Source organism: Hippocampus zosterae, chromosome 13 (genome assembly GCF_025434085.1).
Source record: "Hippocampus zosterae strain Florida chromosome 13, ASM2543408v3, whole genome shotgun sequence".
Taxonomy (NCBI): Eukaryota; Metazoa; Chordata; class Actinopteri; order Syngnathiformes; family Syngnathidae; genus Hippocampus; species Hippocampus zosterae.
In genome coordinates, this window is record NC_067463.1 from 12,787,520 (window position 1) to 12,804,039 (window position 16,520).

General features: G+C 41.7%; 1 protein-coding gene across 1 annotated transcript; it reads right to left on the minus strand.

The window, feature by feature from the left end:
- Window positions 1-1,256: 1,256 nt before the first annotated feature.
- On the minus strand, window positions 1,257-16,085 carry slc24a2 (solute carrier family 24 member 2). The gene is made up of 10 exons (XM_052083531.1): window positions 15,120-16,085; window positions 12,586-13,689; window positions 6,660-6,698; window positions 6,455-6,566; window positions 5,865-5,951; window positions 5,265-5,341; window positions 5,024-5,161; window positions 4,126-4,215; window positions 2,203-2,369; window positions 1,257-2,123 (listed from the first exon to the last, which is right to left on the minus strand). The coding sequence occupies exons 2-10, from the start codon at window positions 13,489-13,491 to the stop codon at window positions 1,874-1,876; spliced, it is 1,866 nt and encodes a 621-aa protein (XP_051939491.1). The 5' UTR covers window positions 13,492-13,689; window positions 15,120-16,085; the 3' UTR covers window positions 1,257-1,873.
- Window positions 16,086-16,520: the final 435 nt, after the last annotated feature.

The window sequence follows — 16,520 nt, forward strand, 5'->3', positions numbered from 1 at the left end:
ACTGTGGTCGATATTTTTGCAATGGACACATACGTACGTACCCTTGTGCACCTCGCACATAATCATCAAAGCAACAATTTCAAAATGTTACTGCATGAGCGCCCTAAAGTTGACTTCTGAAAATGGATGTTGAAGTGACTATGATTACATACAGGAGATTATATACAGTCTTTATATATACAGTATATATGTATATATAGTTTACAATTGTACATACAAATGCAAAATAAAACATATTCTGACAATAATGTTAGGTGAGTTCAATTCATATACTTGTGTAAGGAAAAAAACAGAGAATTTTGTTGTTGTGTTGTAATTTTTGTTAGTCTACATAAGAACTACTTCTCTCGTGGTAACCAGATGCATAGGTGGAATACATCAGCAAATATATACCGATCGATGAATATGAAAAATATGTTTGGGAGTTTTCAAAATAAACATGAAAAAAAAAAGAATCCAGCACCTCACCACCTTACACTTTGACTTTACAGTACATGTCTTATGTGTTGTTAAAATTGCACTAAGAACGTTGTCATTTTTGAAAGCACTAAACTGTTTAGTGACTAAACAGTTTGGGTGACGAGACAAAAATGCAGCGGATGGTGTTATTCAGGAACAGTGACTGTGCCTTTTTCGGGTATTTCATTAAGACATCCTGACCTTTGAATGTCACCATATCGGTGCTAGTTTTAAAACATCTGTTCAGTCAGTTCAAGAAAAGCGAGGAAGTGATTTGTTTGAAGAAATTGGTATGGGGACCTTATTTAGTTTTTTGTTGGTCCTCCCCTGTAATGAAAGAAAAACCCCAGAATGGTCAGAGAAATAACTTAAGTCTGACAATTGACCAATGAAAATCAGACAATGATTTTGAAATTTTATCCAACTGAATTATTTACCACGAACAGGCGTGCGTGTGAAACAGGCCTGGGCAAAAATGAAACCAAGCTTTCGAACACATTTCTCTCGAGAATACTTTGATGAGAAAAAAAATGCCTTGGTCAGCATTAAGTTATTTCGGTGACCATTGTGCATTTTTTTCATTAACAGAGAGGAACCATAACTTTCTTCCACACTTGTATAACTAATTGCATGTTTTTTTTTCCATTTTCATTTGCTGTCGGTATAAAGGTGTCCTTCTTTTGTCGCGTACTGACCAGGAAGTTCAAAATCAGTACGAAGTTTTCTCTATTCGTGCAATGAGCACATCACCAACAGCGTGTGAACACACAATTTAGAGGGCCAGCAGACACAGAGGATGACAGTCGAGAAGTGATGCATTTAAAGGCATACCAAACACAAACATGGTGTGTTCACAATTGTATGGTAAGAAGAAAAAAAAACACTTCCCATCGCATTCTGATATTGGCAGAGTTAATGGATACCTTTGTTAAAATTTGGTATAGTGTAGTGAGAATGATTAAAAGCTTGTGCTTGTTATTCGTGAAATGAATAAACAGTAACTGTGCAAATGATTCTGAGAAACTAAATTGAATGACAACGTGCAACAATGCAGTGTATGAAATGAAACATTGGAAATCTAAACAAATAGCCTCACTTACAGTGTTTGAAGTCTCTCTTTTTTCCCCCATGATGAGAATGCCCTCAAGAGCTTTTCAGCAAAAAAATAATGTCCACCTCAATCTTGTTATCATAAATCATGTCAGCAAGTTCATTACTTCCACGGGTCGTAGTGCTGTTTTTCGCACACATCACCAACTGATGATGAACTTTTGCCTAACTTGTCCTGGTCAGTCAGTGTTCATTTAACTGGTCCATCAGTCTCTTCAAGTATCGCAAGCAATACACAAAATGGAGCCTCACAGTTGAAATCGAGTTATTAAGCGGCATCAGTGCCGCCAAACACACTCCTCGCTCAGACGGTTACAGGGCAGATTATAATTTTGTCCTCCAGCATGACACTGATGACGAGGAAAACGAAGTAGAGCAGGAACATGAGGAATCCCAGCAGCTTGCTCATCCTCCATTTACAGGCTGCGATGGAGATGATGACGAAGAGGAGCATGAGGAAGAGGAGGACGATGGCGCAGAAGAGGCCGTTGCTGCTAACCTCTACTGGTTTGAAGTCGTTGATGATGTTGTAGATGAGCCACGGGAATGGCAGGCTAGAGGGAAGGTTAACATCCAATAATGAGCTGGGGTGCGTGGGGGTCATATTTTATCTGATGTAATCCTCTCACTTACCCCACAGTGATGTCAAAGATGTTGGAGCCCACTGAGCTGGACACAGCCATGTCACCAAGGCCTTTTCGGGCCACAATCACACTGGTGATGAGGTCAGGGATGGAAGTGCCTGCTGCTAGGATAGTCAGACCCATTATCTCCTCTGTAATCCAGAATGTTTCGCCAACCTACAGGGCAAAGAAACGCTTGATTAATGCTTCATTCATTTAGTATTTCACTGCAGCCAGAAACATGCAGACAGGCCTCAATATCCCATTGGCAATGGCCATGTAAAAGACAAGAAAAAACACATTATAACATAAGAATTAATTATTTAGTATACTACATCAAATCATATTCATTCTTTATAAACACAGAGTTAACAGAGTAAAAACAGGTGGTAAAAATATTTGATCCTCCATTTTCCAGAAAATTGCATACATATGATGCCACTGAATGTAAAATTTAAGGTCGCGGCATGTTCCCTTTTGGACATACTTAGGGACAAATCAAGATGTATTTATCATGTTGCATTAATTACGTTTGTCCCTGAATGCAGTTTAAGAAGTTTCATGGCCGCCACATTTCTTCAACACAAAGTACAATTGACAATGTACTCCGCCCCACGAAAATCAAGCACCTTTGTCCACATCAACAATTGTGATTTAATTGGTGAAAATTACTTGACCCATTTCGGCCATTATGGTGTGTGCGGTTAGCTAGCTAGCTATACCTACCCCCCACCAAAAAAAATCATAAACCTTGGATATCACAATTTACTGAAAAGCTCAGCGTCATCACCTAAAATTTCAAATTTTATGCATATTCTGTTATGGGGGCTAGCGTAATATGTTGAAATGCAAAGTATTGTGGGTATGTAATTCGCAGCAAGCATGTAGTGTGAGCCACTGGATTAAGGTGTGCCACCCTGTTTAATAAACCGTTAACTTTCCCTGAAGTGTTCCTGGAATGAAAATATACACATCAACATAACACGCAGGTGGGCAGTGACGTATTGGACGTCGGCAATGTTGATTTACGTCGTCAAGAGGCCTGTTAGCACACAAGCTAGTGTCTTTCGTCGTAGCATAGAAAACACCCACAACGAATTGGTTGGGTATACAATAATCCAACTACCAGCGGCTTTTAGCAGATTTACAGTATTTCCTGACTCAAACAAATAGACATAAGTAGGCAACTGAAAAATGCTATATGTACAAACATATTTGATTGACAATTGAACGGGGCATGGTTACAGCACACATAGTCAACATGCCCACAGCGTCTGAGAGCTGAGAGAACATCCTTTCACATACATACTTAGTCACTCATTTAATTCATTCAAATGTGTATGGCTTATTCACGGCTCTCCTCTCAGTGGCGCATAACATTGATAAGATATTTGTACTGTTTCACTTCACAGGGACTTTAACACAAAGCCTCTTCAAAAGGCTGCATGAGAACTCAGCATCAACAAAAGCTTGATTCAGCAATAAGGACTATGACTGCTCAGGGGCTGAACATTAACGTACAGTCACGATGCTATAATTCAACTTCATTGCCTTTTTGATACAAACTGCTTTATATCCTGTGATTGGCTGCCGGTCAGTTGAGAGCATAACCTGCACTCGTCCAAAGTCAAGTGGGATACGCTCCAGCTCACCCACGACCCTTATGAGGATCAGTGGTATTGACCTTGCATGCATGATCTCCTGCTTCATGTCTGTCTTTTGCATTTGCACTATTAAAATAGAGTGTTGCGGGTTGATCTGGCTGTGGCTCAAGGCAGATTAGCCAGGGCTTAGTGGTCGAGGTCATATATTTAACACTCTGGCTGCTGCATTCTATATGCAGCTCTAAAATAGACGGGGGCGAACAGAAAAAAAAATGTGTGTGTGTGTGTGTGTGTGTGTGTGTGTTTGCGTGTGCGCATGTGTAAATTACCTGATGCGCCCACCACACCATCAAATAGGAGAAGAAAGCAATCCAAGTGATGGCGCCAATGAAGGTGATGGGGAAGAACTTTTCTGAAGACTGAAATATCACAAAGGATAGAATTCAATGTTCAGCTTTAGATCATGCCCTATAGATACAGGAATAAGCTAGTTGTTAAATGTGCACGTTAAGGACACTTTATTATTTTATTATATTAACAAAATTGAGATATGGACAATGAGTGAAAATAATATAAAATCAAATCCTTTTGAGGTGGTTCTCAAAGCTTTTGCATGACGTACCATGTCAAAAATGACTCTCCAAGTACCATCATAATGACCAACATGACCAACTACAGTAACGTGACTTTTTTTTTTATTATTGTAAGTCATCATAACAGTGTATATAGTTTGAACATTAAGAAATATTGAAAAAGAAAAAAAATGCTATTCCAAATAGTTTCAGCAAAGAATAACTTAATACGTCTGCAAATGTATTTGTGTTGCATTTTTTCATTTTACTTTGACTTTATGGTCATGGTGAGGGCTGGTCAAAGACTGTCGACAGGCTGAATGTGGCCCCTGGGCTGTACTTCTCCCTGGTCTGGCCTGGAGAGTGCCTGCATGTCACTTGTGGTATTCATACCACAGTTTAAGAATCACTGGCACATAGTATTATCTTTCCCACTTTACTCTAATTGTCCAACTTTAGGATCTTTCGGCTACGTTCACACGGGAAGCCATCCCATCCAGGTAAAAAACACGTCATTGACAAGTTGGTAATGGCAGTGAATGTTAAGAGTGTTTATGTAAGAATTTTGCTGTTGTGACTATTACATTCTCCTCACAGGATGCATAAATATATCCATCTATGCAGTGTGTGTGTGCGTGTGTGTGTGTGTTTTCACCTCTCTCCTGACATCAGGCAGTGTGAGCCAGAGAGGAAAGACAATAGGGAGGATGACGAGGTAGGTGAGCTGTTTCCTGGCGGTGTCAGGCCAGGCCAAGCTCAGTGGCTGATCTTCATCTTCCTCCTCCTCGCCACCCTGTTTGAGAGCCCATTTACTACACGGGGTTTTCCGTCCACATTTTACAGCTGCTTTTATTCTTTGAAAGATGCAAACTTGCAGGACGGGACAAACGCCATACCTCATCTCCCACGACACCATTCATGGGAGGTGTGACTTCCACTGCCACCTTGGTACTGGTGGGAATGGTTTTAATCGCTTGTGGGAAGAACACACAGAGAATAAAACACGTGAATTAAAACGTGAATTAAAATGGAGTGCAATGAGACAGAGAGAAGAATCGCGGCTTTGTCTCCTGACAGTGGTGATAATAATAATCATTAAATGCAATAATAAGGGGTCAGTCAGGTCTGTGCTAAGAACACCCACTGCAATAAGTCAGCCTGTATGCATGTTACACTATAAATGTAACCATCCAAGCTAAAGAAAATTAATTAATTTATCCATTTTCTATTGCGCAACTGAAGCCTTCAGTATATCCCAGACCAGTTGGGCTAAAGTGAGGAACGAGGAGGACATCATTTCATTCCCTGTATCAAACTGGAGCAGGATAGTAGGCAATTACTTTGTAGTTAGCATGTCTGCTTTGGTTCTAAGGTTTGGATCCGAATCCAGCACCCAACATTGTCGAAACCGATAGTCCAACTCAGTCACAACTTTAGTGAAGAGATGCGGAATAGAAAATGGATGGATTGAAATTGAAGATAACATTGTAACACACCAACGCCGTTGGCACTGACAACCTGTTCTTCTTTACACTTCTGCTTTGCCATTTTGTGAAGGATTGAAGCCTTCTCTTTGAATCGTCCTGAAAGTGGGACAAGAGAGTTTGGTTTTGTGATTACATTTGTGCATTATGGGATTTTTTTTTCTTATTGTGACATGCAAATAAGGAAAAAATGCAGCAACAGTCCAAAAATATTGGAGAAATAACTCATATACATTATTATGTCAACTAATCTATTAAAAGCTGTCCAGTAGTTGATAATGTTTACAATCCATTTCACACCAGATTGAGTTACGTACCTTCTGTTTGCAGCCATATGACAGATATGAACAAAAAAGAACATATGGCAATTTGCAACATTTGACACACTTGTTTCCCCTCCTATAGCTATTTGCTCCAAATATTAAATGACATAATCATTGTTATAAAGAGCTACATTATTTTTGTAAAGGCGGTTTTGTGGGACTGTACCTCAAGTTGTTGATAGTGTCTATTTATATATATATAGCGCAGCAACCCCAAAGTTTACCTTGTTGAAATGTTGAGGTGCAAGTATCGTGAGTGTATATTTCGCCTCAACACACCTTCATTACTCAAAGGGTCCAGTGTGTGTATCATGAGCTGGAAAATGCTGTTTCTCATCAATGAGTTGTGCAGTGAAGCACAGCTGCCTTCTCTCTGTAACCTTGGTTTAGCCTGTAAAAATGTAAACATGTGAGCAGTCATAATATTCTTTTGGAAGGAGAAAAAAACCTTAACAAAAGTTTACACACATCAAAGCAGACTCACCATCAGTTTGTTCTCATCATCCGCAACAGGGGCGTTGACCTGTTAGAAAATAACAAGAGAGAAAATACCGTTTCCTGTTTACTCCCACCAAATCTTTTCACGATTCCTCGTATTTGTTTGGCATCTTTCGTAAAACAGAAACAAATTTTAAAAATAGTTTTTTTCTTCTTTCTTCTTTCTACCCACAATCTTGCTGCTGTAGACTGTAAATTTCCCCAGTTTGGGACAAATAAAGGATATCTTAATCTTAATCAAACAAAGAAAGGAGTGTTATCCGAGGGCAGAGAGCAAAAAGTGACCACTGAGGAAGGAGTGTACAGTTGTAGTAAACTAGCAGTACAGCGAAAGGGCCGTGACAATGTATATGGAGCATGTTTGGGTAAAATATATTAATAATGATCACAGACTATTTATACTGAATTGGAGAGAATGAAAATAAGGGTGCGCTGACTATAAGCAGTGCATCAGTCGTAACCCCTTTTCAATAAGCTATAAGTTTGTTTCAGTGGTATGGTTTTGATTGATTGATTTTCGATTTATGCTGACTGAAATAGAGTTCCCATTTCTGAAATTAATATTGAAAAATATTGATAAAATGAGCTGTGAAGTGCATTTTTAAAATCAAACATAAGTATCATGCCCATGTTCATTTCCGGGCCTTCCTGTGTGGAGTTTGCATATTTTCCCCGTGCCTGCGTGGGTTTTTTCCGGGTAATCCGGTTTCCCCCCACATTCCAAAAACATGCATGACAGGCTAATACTAATACTAACACTCTAAATTGTCCCTAGGTATTATTGTGAGCACAAATTCATCTACGTGTGTCCTGCGATTGGCTGACAACCAGTTCAGAGTGTACCCCGCAATCTACCCAAAGACAGCTGGGATAGGCACCAACACGCCCGCGACCCTCGTGAGGATAAAGCGGTTTAAGAAAATAGATGGATGGATGGATGTCCGGCCCATTGCACCTATTGCATATTTAATAAATATACAATAAAAAAATACTGTAATTTAAACTCTCTTTAACTTTGGGGGGGGGGGGGGTCATTTGTTGCCATGCTAGTCCCCTTGTGAATTTTTTGTAAAAGCTCAGATGCCGACCTCCTTTCATGGAGCTCCACGGAGCGCCCGACAAACCCATCCATCAATTTTAAACACCACTCATCCTGTACGGTCGCAGGAGGTGCTGGAACCTATCCCAGGTGGCTCTCAGGCGGAAGGCCGACTCCACCCTGAACTGGTCACCAGTCAGTCACAGGGCACATATAGAGACAAACAACCATTCACACCCACATCCACACCGAGTGGGAGCCGATCCCACGCTGCCCGCACACAAGTGAGGTGAGTGTACCCACTACACCATCAATGACTTTATCATAACTACACTGTGTTTATTTTCTTTCAAAAAATGTTGAATTAAATACATTTAAATTCCCGCTTTTGTCTCTAGGTTTTCTGTCAGTTCTCTAACCCAAACACATTAACGCATCTGAAAAATGTGTCATCGTCCCATCGTCAACAGAAGTTGCATCGTTCAGATACTCTGCTGGCCAAGTAGGCCAAACGCAAGTGTACTTATTGATTAAGAATTAGATTTCGATTTGATGACATTTCATCTCTGAGTGGTCATTTGTCATCTGTTGAGTTTTAATATGCATATTTTTGTTGAATGGCTGTAATTAGTAATTAGTTAGTAACTGTATCAGAATATAAAGCTTATATCCTGATACTTATAATATGCTTTTCGTTTAATGAAATGCTTATATTATAGGCATTTAATTTCAGTCAAAATTGATAATTATTAATGTTTTTCACCAATCAAAATCAGAAAAATAATTAAATGGATTAAAGATAAAATAAAATAAAAAAACAACCCACAGCGGAAATACCATTCCAAATATCTATTATAGTAAAACACATACATTTTCAAGTTATGTACACTGTTTTCGTTTATAATTTAATGTAGTGTAAATGTTGTTTACATCCATGCTCCTCTAGCAGTCACGTAAATTATTTGTGGAAGACGCTATCCCAAATCAAGATCGGTCGATTTGGTTGCAGTCACTTTCATTCATTGTTCATCCAATGTAAGCGCAACTCTTGGAGTGTACGCATTACAGTTGAACAACCACCTTTGGTTTATTTGAACTTGTGGGCTCATTATTGCTGTAGGACATTTTATTTATTGTTTGCCCTGATTGTGACTTCGGTGTGATGCTGTGGCTCAGAGCAGACTAACAACGGAGCTAGCACGTCAAGGACGGAGAACTCCTTTACTTATTCACTACCTATCCATTCGGTCGTGTTTAATCGTGCTATTTTTCATGCACAATATAGTATAACGTCTGCCTCCATTTCTTCCTAATTATTTTCCATTGAACATATTTTCTATTGATCTATCACATGTCAGTCGTGATATTGATGTATCACCCTACTTAGTGTCAAGATTCATTTTGAGAGACTTACAACAAGCCAATGACACTGATTTGGCGGAATGCTGCGTTTACAAAGTAAATGCAATCAGCATTGTCTACAATGTTAAACAGGACTGTGGCATATGGAGATGCTAATATACAGTAAATGTTCTCATTATATACGATAAACCTATTAATTTTGAGAATACCGCTAAAATTAGGACAGAGTATTGCCCCCCAAACACCATTCTATTCCGACTCCTTGTGGCAGATGTCCTCAAAGGGTGAGTAATTTTACTTTGTTTTAGTTTTTTTATTTGACGGCGGTCCTTGGTTTATCATCGTCCTGGTCTGGTTTTATCATTGTCCTGCTCTACACCTGCTTTGTGGTCACAAGCGGACCTCAGCGGATGAGTTAAAGTTGGGAGGGAGCGATTACTGAATCCCCTGAAGCTGTGCTGAGCCCAAAGAGAGGAAATTCCAAAATCTAATATTTATTATAATAATTATGCGTTCAATAAATCGATTTCTACCATGATTCAGAAGGTTCCATTCACACTGTTGTCAAATTTATGAATGAAATATCTTATCAACCACACACATCTGCCAGCCTGCACATCGATCAAATCCACCAAGATTGGGTTACACTACTTGCGCCACTACTTGGACCTCCTCCGGGAGCGTAAAAAAAAACAAACGCCTTTGGTCCGCCAGGATGCCCAGCAGTCTTTTAAAGATAAGTGCACGTGCGCCGTCACCCTCAGAGTGAAGGAAGTGCAAAGAGTGCTGCAGCTCTTGAGCTGGGATCGTGGAGACGATGCCTTGTTCAAGACAACTCGCATCTCTCCAGCAACTACCGGTACTTTGCTTATTGTTGTCCGTTGTGAGACTCAAAGGCCCTTCAGACTAAGCTAGCATGGCTTCCACCAAATACATCAGCTTTGTCTTCAAGTAAACCAGTACAGATATCAATGACATGATTTAAATGCTATTTTATGAAATGTTTCAATTGTGAAATGGGAGAGAGAGAGAGCACATAAACTGAAAGGTACAATATTTGCAACTGCAATGTGGCCAAGTGCGACCATAATTCATGTTGCTAATGTCTGTGTTGGACACCTTGTGGAACTGATTGAGAGAGCGCCGGGATGTGTGTTTGCTGTCGTCACTGCAGGTAAGAAGATGTTAAGGGGATCAGAGAGGATTGGTGTCTTTCGTGCAAGCAAGCAAACCAGCAACATCTCACTCATTTCCCAGCACAGAAACTGAGGAAGATGTTTGGTTCAGTCTCCTAACAATGTGCCCGAGACGGTCATAACTTCAGGATGTTGTCAGCCTGAAGTGAGGAGAGGTCTTTTTGGTCTCCACGTTTCTGTGTGCTGCCGCGATTGCGTCTCCCGCCAGAGAGCACCTGACTATTATTAGCGTCTATAATGGGATTGAAGAGCATTAACCTTTGGGATTATTTAGCAGCAACCATTACACGAGGACAGGTGGACATCAAGTGCCTTGCAACAAAAATGGAAAGGCTCTTCTTGGGGGTGATGTTATGTAGCCAAAGGTACAGCTGATTCCCAGAAGGTGGCAAAAGCCACACAGCATTAAATCGGTTCAATGTGCTCATTCATAACTACTAGAAAATACAATATCAGAGTGTTTAGGATCAGGACGTTTGACGCTAAGTGTGAAATTCATTTCAAAAACATGGAATCATTTATCGTATATAAAGTTCAGTTCAAAGTTTATCACGATTAAAGTAATGAAACCAAGACAATCATTATTATTTATGGATGACTCAATCAATCCTCGCCCCCCCAAAAAAACGCCAACCCCCCCAAGTCATGCTTTTGACAAGCAGTTTGTTATTGGCAACTGTTAGATGATCATCTGAGGGGAGGGAGGGGCTTGCAGGGTGATGCAGCAGATCTTCAGATTAGAGCATCAATCCCGACCATGATGATCATCTTGGTTTCGCGTCAGTCTCTGTTCGACCTTGTACCGCGTCACACAGCACAATAACACGACATCATTTGGATTTCCTACGTGAAGTGATTGGGAAAGTGGATGTCAAGTGATTGCCTCTGTGAGTGTGATGAACTAGAGTGAAGAGGCATCTTCACAATGTGACATACAAGACAAGAAGTGTTGAATAAGCGAGTGAAGATGAGTGAGAGAGAGGAAGACAGACTTAAAAACAGTCTCTTCTGACATTTTTTTTACTTTAAAATGCAAAGCATATTACATATATGTAGCATATATGAGAAGTTTTTTTTAAATTCAATACCTGCTGATTAATGAACCCAAGTGTGGCTTGTCACATCAGCCCCGTTCTGAGAACTGAACGAATGGTCTGAACCGGGTTTCTAGTAAGTAGACACTAAAGAGGAAGCCTGTTCTTTAAGTCATCACGAAGCGGTCAAGGCCTGTCTTGGTGTCTGGTGCTCTTGTCTGAGAGGCAAAGGTGGAACCGCAAGACCTATATTTATCTCCTTGCACAGAGGAATTCACATGACTTTGACCTTCTGTTTAATTACTTCGTGGTGAATTAACACCTGGCGTGCTCCTGGATCATCGCCCTCCCTGGCCTCAAAGTTGGCAAAGACAGCTCCCTGCATGATTCAATGAGGCAAACGCGTTCTCCCAGGGGGCACATGACAAAAACGACCTTTGCAAAACATCGGTTCAAGGTTTTTGCCTGTATTTGGCAACTGCCTCATAAAACTTGAATTCGAAAAAAGTCGATTCAAAACGAGAAACAATTGATGTTAGGCGTGTCATGGTTTGGCGACGATATGGCTTTGTGCATGGATAAGCAGAGAAAATACACTCTGCTTCTTGATGGACTGAATGAAAAATGTAAATCCAAGGATGGATGGATTCATGTACCATTGGTTGCATGAATGTAATCATCGATCCAGGAAACATTTGATTGATTGTATTGATAAATACCCCAGATTGTATGGATGCACAGATGGACAGGTAGCATGAGGAACAGGATGGATGAATGGATGAACAGAAGGACAGGTATCTGGTGCGATAAAGGGATAGACCGGTGGATTTAGGGACAGTTTAATAAATGAAGGGATCGTGGATGGATGGATGGATGGAGTGAAAAGATGGTTCAATGACACTCGGGTTGAATGGGCGGAAGGATGGATGGACAAGCAACTGAACAGAGTGATTGTTGGATAGACGCATGGAAAGCCGGGTTGGTGGCTGGCTGGATGGACAAACATGAATGGGTGTATGAGCAGATGGACAGATAGTGGGAGGAACCAATGGATGGATTGATGACCTGATTAATGACAATGACAGTGACATGGATGGCGGAATGGCTGAAGGGAGTGACAGACAGACAGATGAAGGAACACGTAGTTCCATGACTCGAGGGTTGATCGGCTTTTAAGGATGGATGGACGAGCAATGGAGCGGATTGACCGTTGGATCGACCCGTGGAAGGATGGACGAACAGACAAATGGATGAACGAACAGATTGTTTGCTGAATCGTACCTTGGGTGCAGGCTCCATTATGTCCACCTGGTTGCTGCCCAGTTGCCTTTTGATGAGCAGTTCTACCCTGGCGTTGAACTTCATGAATGTCACATAGGTGCAGTAGCACATGAGCAGGCTGATACTTTCCGTCAGTGTGATTTCGTTATCCAGAAAGAAGTAGATGAGCATGAGCAAGCCCACAATGTAGAAGGAGACGTCTCGGAACAGAGGCCACCAGGTGAGGTTCAGCACCTCTTTGGAGAAGATGGCGCACATGCCGATCACAAACAAGATGTTGAAGACGGCCGAGCCAACGATGGTGCCGATGCCCACGTTGCTGTGGGAGACGAAGACCCCTATGACGGAGGTGAACAACTCTGGAGCCGAGCCGCCTGCCGCCATGAAGGTGGCTCCTGCGACATCATCGGAGATCTCCAGCTTTTCGGTAATGACGGTCAGCGCTGGGACAAAGAATTCATCGCACACGATAGCTAAAGCGATAAACATGTACAACATGCCAAACATATGAAACACCACAAAGCCTTGGCGCCTGTCCTCCACGCTAAAGTAGTCTGTTGGGTAGTCCCCGTGATTCATCTCGATTTCTGAGCTTTGCTGGGGCCCGAGGTCGGACGCATTCTGGTGCTCCAGGAGAGTTCTTTGGGGCACCTCTACATCTCCCGAGCCCTCGGATTCAGTCTCAGTGGGCAACCCCGTGGTGACAAGAGACAAGGCACTCCATGAACACACTGTGCATACAACTGCCAGGCTGACGATAAAGCCAAGAATTCGCCCAGGCCGCAATTTTCTCTTCACGCCCTGGTAGTGGTGCTTCATGCAACTGCGAGGTGGTCCGAGAAGGGGAGCAAAGCTGGACAGATCCATGGGGTCTTGACTTCTTCTTGGCAGGAAGGACTCCATCATCTTTGGTCTCAGGCAGAGTGGAAGTATCTCCAATCACTGCAGCCAATGATGGGTAGGAATGGCTACGAGGGCAGGGATCTGACAGGCCACACTGGTTCACCGATTGGTTTGCATCTTCTTTCTCCTTTTAATCCCAATGGAGGCCCTTCAGTCGGACTCCAGGGTCTAGCCCATTTAAGGGCTTCCTCATATTACTCCCTGGACACAAACATACACAAACAAACATTTGAATTCAGAACTATCCCTATCCCAACATTAGAGACACGTAGTACAAAAAAAAAAAAAAAAAAAAAGCAAGCATCGCAATCCAATCAGATTCAATACAAGAGATGGAACACAACTTAATCTCAGCAAAGATTCCAAATAATGTTCGGTTTGAAAAGACACTGTCAAAGTGTAATTAATCGACTGGAATGTTGATTAATGTATGCACAGCATCATAATGAGGACTCTCTGACTATCATGAAGCTCAGTGAGATCGAGGCCGTATAGGGAAGAGGTGGGCATACTACGGCCCGCGGGCCAAATCCGGCCCGTTGGTCTTTCTAATCCGGCCCGCCAAAAGTTGGTACACAATTAAGGTTCGATGTCAACGACTGCATTCATTTCATTTGGACTTGTAATGACAGGCATTTCAACGCCAGGTGGCACAGTTGCAGAGCATAGGGAGGAAGGGGGAGACGATACGGAAGCCTGCAGTGGCGCCAAGTCAAGCAAATCCTGTTCGATACGACGGAATAATGTACTCTTAAAGTCTGAAAAACGTGCGAAAAAATGCAAATGACTGCTTTTTGAATAAAGAAATCCAACTACCGGTAATATTATGTTGAATTTAGTTCACCCTTTTGATCCGGCCCTCCATAATATTTTCTGGTTCTCATGTGGCCCTATGCAAAAAATAATTGCCCACCCCTGGTATAGGGCAATGAATTTGGCCACCAACGCAACTACATTTTCTCAATGATAAATATATTGTAACTGGAATACCACTTTCACAGTCTAACTGAACTATACAATCATTTGCAAACTAAACATGAGTTTGTCATTGACCAACTGAGGAAAATGATTGCGTAGAAAACAACGGCAAAAGGTTTATTTGGTCAGACATGATCAAATGAAGGAAAATTGACTGCATTTTCAATGCCGAATTTAAGTACCGGGTGTTTATTTTAGTCCTGCTTGCAATCAGGAGGAATCTTTTTGACCGTATTCTGTGGCTGCAGCAGCCTTCTTAAAATTGTGCTGAGAACCTGAGAGCAAATGACATTCGTGAAAGCTTATTAGGAGGCTCCCTAATCCCTGATAAGATATACTTAGATAAGCCACAGAGCCAGCATACTGCTGCTGCGCCAAGTCAAAAAGTAGACATTGTCACAAATCAAAAGTCCATTTTAGCATCCTAACTAAAAATAGCATACAGGAGTAACATTTTACGTATCACTTTCAAACTTCCTCAGCGTTCATTTTACACCTAAATAAAAACGAATAACATTTTCAATTAGAAGGTAGTCGTGTCTGGTAACCACAGAGGTACAACGGAGATACGGTATACCGGTATGACAGTATATCCAAACACAAAAGCAGAAAATGTGAATATATGATACTGGTATGGAAAAGGAAATCCTCACCTCAGTTGATGGTTGCTCTGCCAGCTGGCGTGACGGTGGAATAATATTTCACTCAATTCAATCCGCAAGTAAATGTTCCAATCGGATGTTTGGTTCAAAGTTGGCAATGGCAAATTCTCTGTGAGATCTTCGTCCCTGAGAAGAAGTTCCAAAGGGGAAAGGAGCCAAGTGCTGAACACCAAATGCTCCTCCCTCGCTCTCTCTCTCTATTCCTCCCCCTTCGACGCTGCCTCCCACCTTCTGCATTTCCCCGTTCCTCCCACTGCCATTCGACAGTCAAGTGAAGTCCAACGTTGGTCTTGCCTCTACTCCCGCCGCCACCTCTCACCTCACCCCGCCATCCCTTCTCTTCATCCTCACACCCAAGTCGATGGGTGTTGTCAGCCTCAACCAGCTTACGGCGTGATAAAGCTCTGGCCGATCGTGCCATCGGGTCACTGGCCTGCGCTTGAAGCCCTGGAAAACTATCCCAAGTACTGTACTGCTGATGTAACAGCAAAGGTCGACTGGGACGCCGCGCAATATCGTTTAGAGCAGGGGTCACAAAAACCTTGATGAAACGGAAAGCTACTTCTTGGGTACTACTGAATAATGCGAAAGGTTGATCGACAATTTCTGAAGTCACATATTTGCTCAAATTACATCTATGCTACACTTAACGATGAATTATGTAAAGACATTGTTTATTCAAACAATAATTATGAAGAATGATTTCCCAAGGTAGGAAATAGAAGTACTTTATTTCTGTCACTCTCTTCAAAGTGTTTACCGTTCCCTCCCAAACCACAGAGCACTGTTGGATTTCAATCATCTGGTCTTTTGATTCTCATCCCCTACTGTTGCTATCCAATTACACAGGAGCATACTTAATGGAGTGGCCCTCTCACTTTCACTCACCAGCAAATGATGCTGTCGAAGGCTTAGAGAAAGACTGGGTCCATCCCCCATCAAAATCCTCTACCATCTGGGAAGACATTTATAGTAAATGGGGAGGGGGGGGGGGGCAAACCTATTTGTCCTCACTCTGCATTCACATGTTGGAGAATATGTTGTTACAGCCCGAGGTGACTTTTTGATCGATTAACAATGTTTGAAGATAGTAGTTGCTAAATTAAGGCTAGCACAATGTCGTGTCAGGGCTCAACGTGTTATATAACTCAGCAAAATAAGCTATCCTCCTTTCAAGTTACCCTGAGACATAGTAGCTCTCCTGCATGACCTGAAATAATCAATCAATCAATCAATCTCTTCTCATGCGAGAGAAACCACACTTGACCTTGTGTACCACAAGAAGCACGCTAGCCTTTTATTTCTCTGTTGGTGGTGGGGTCGCCTGTAAAATGTCTGCCTTCAATCAAATCAAAAAGGATCGATCTGGAAAGCATCAGAAAACACAAGCAT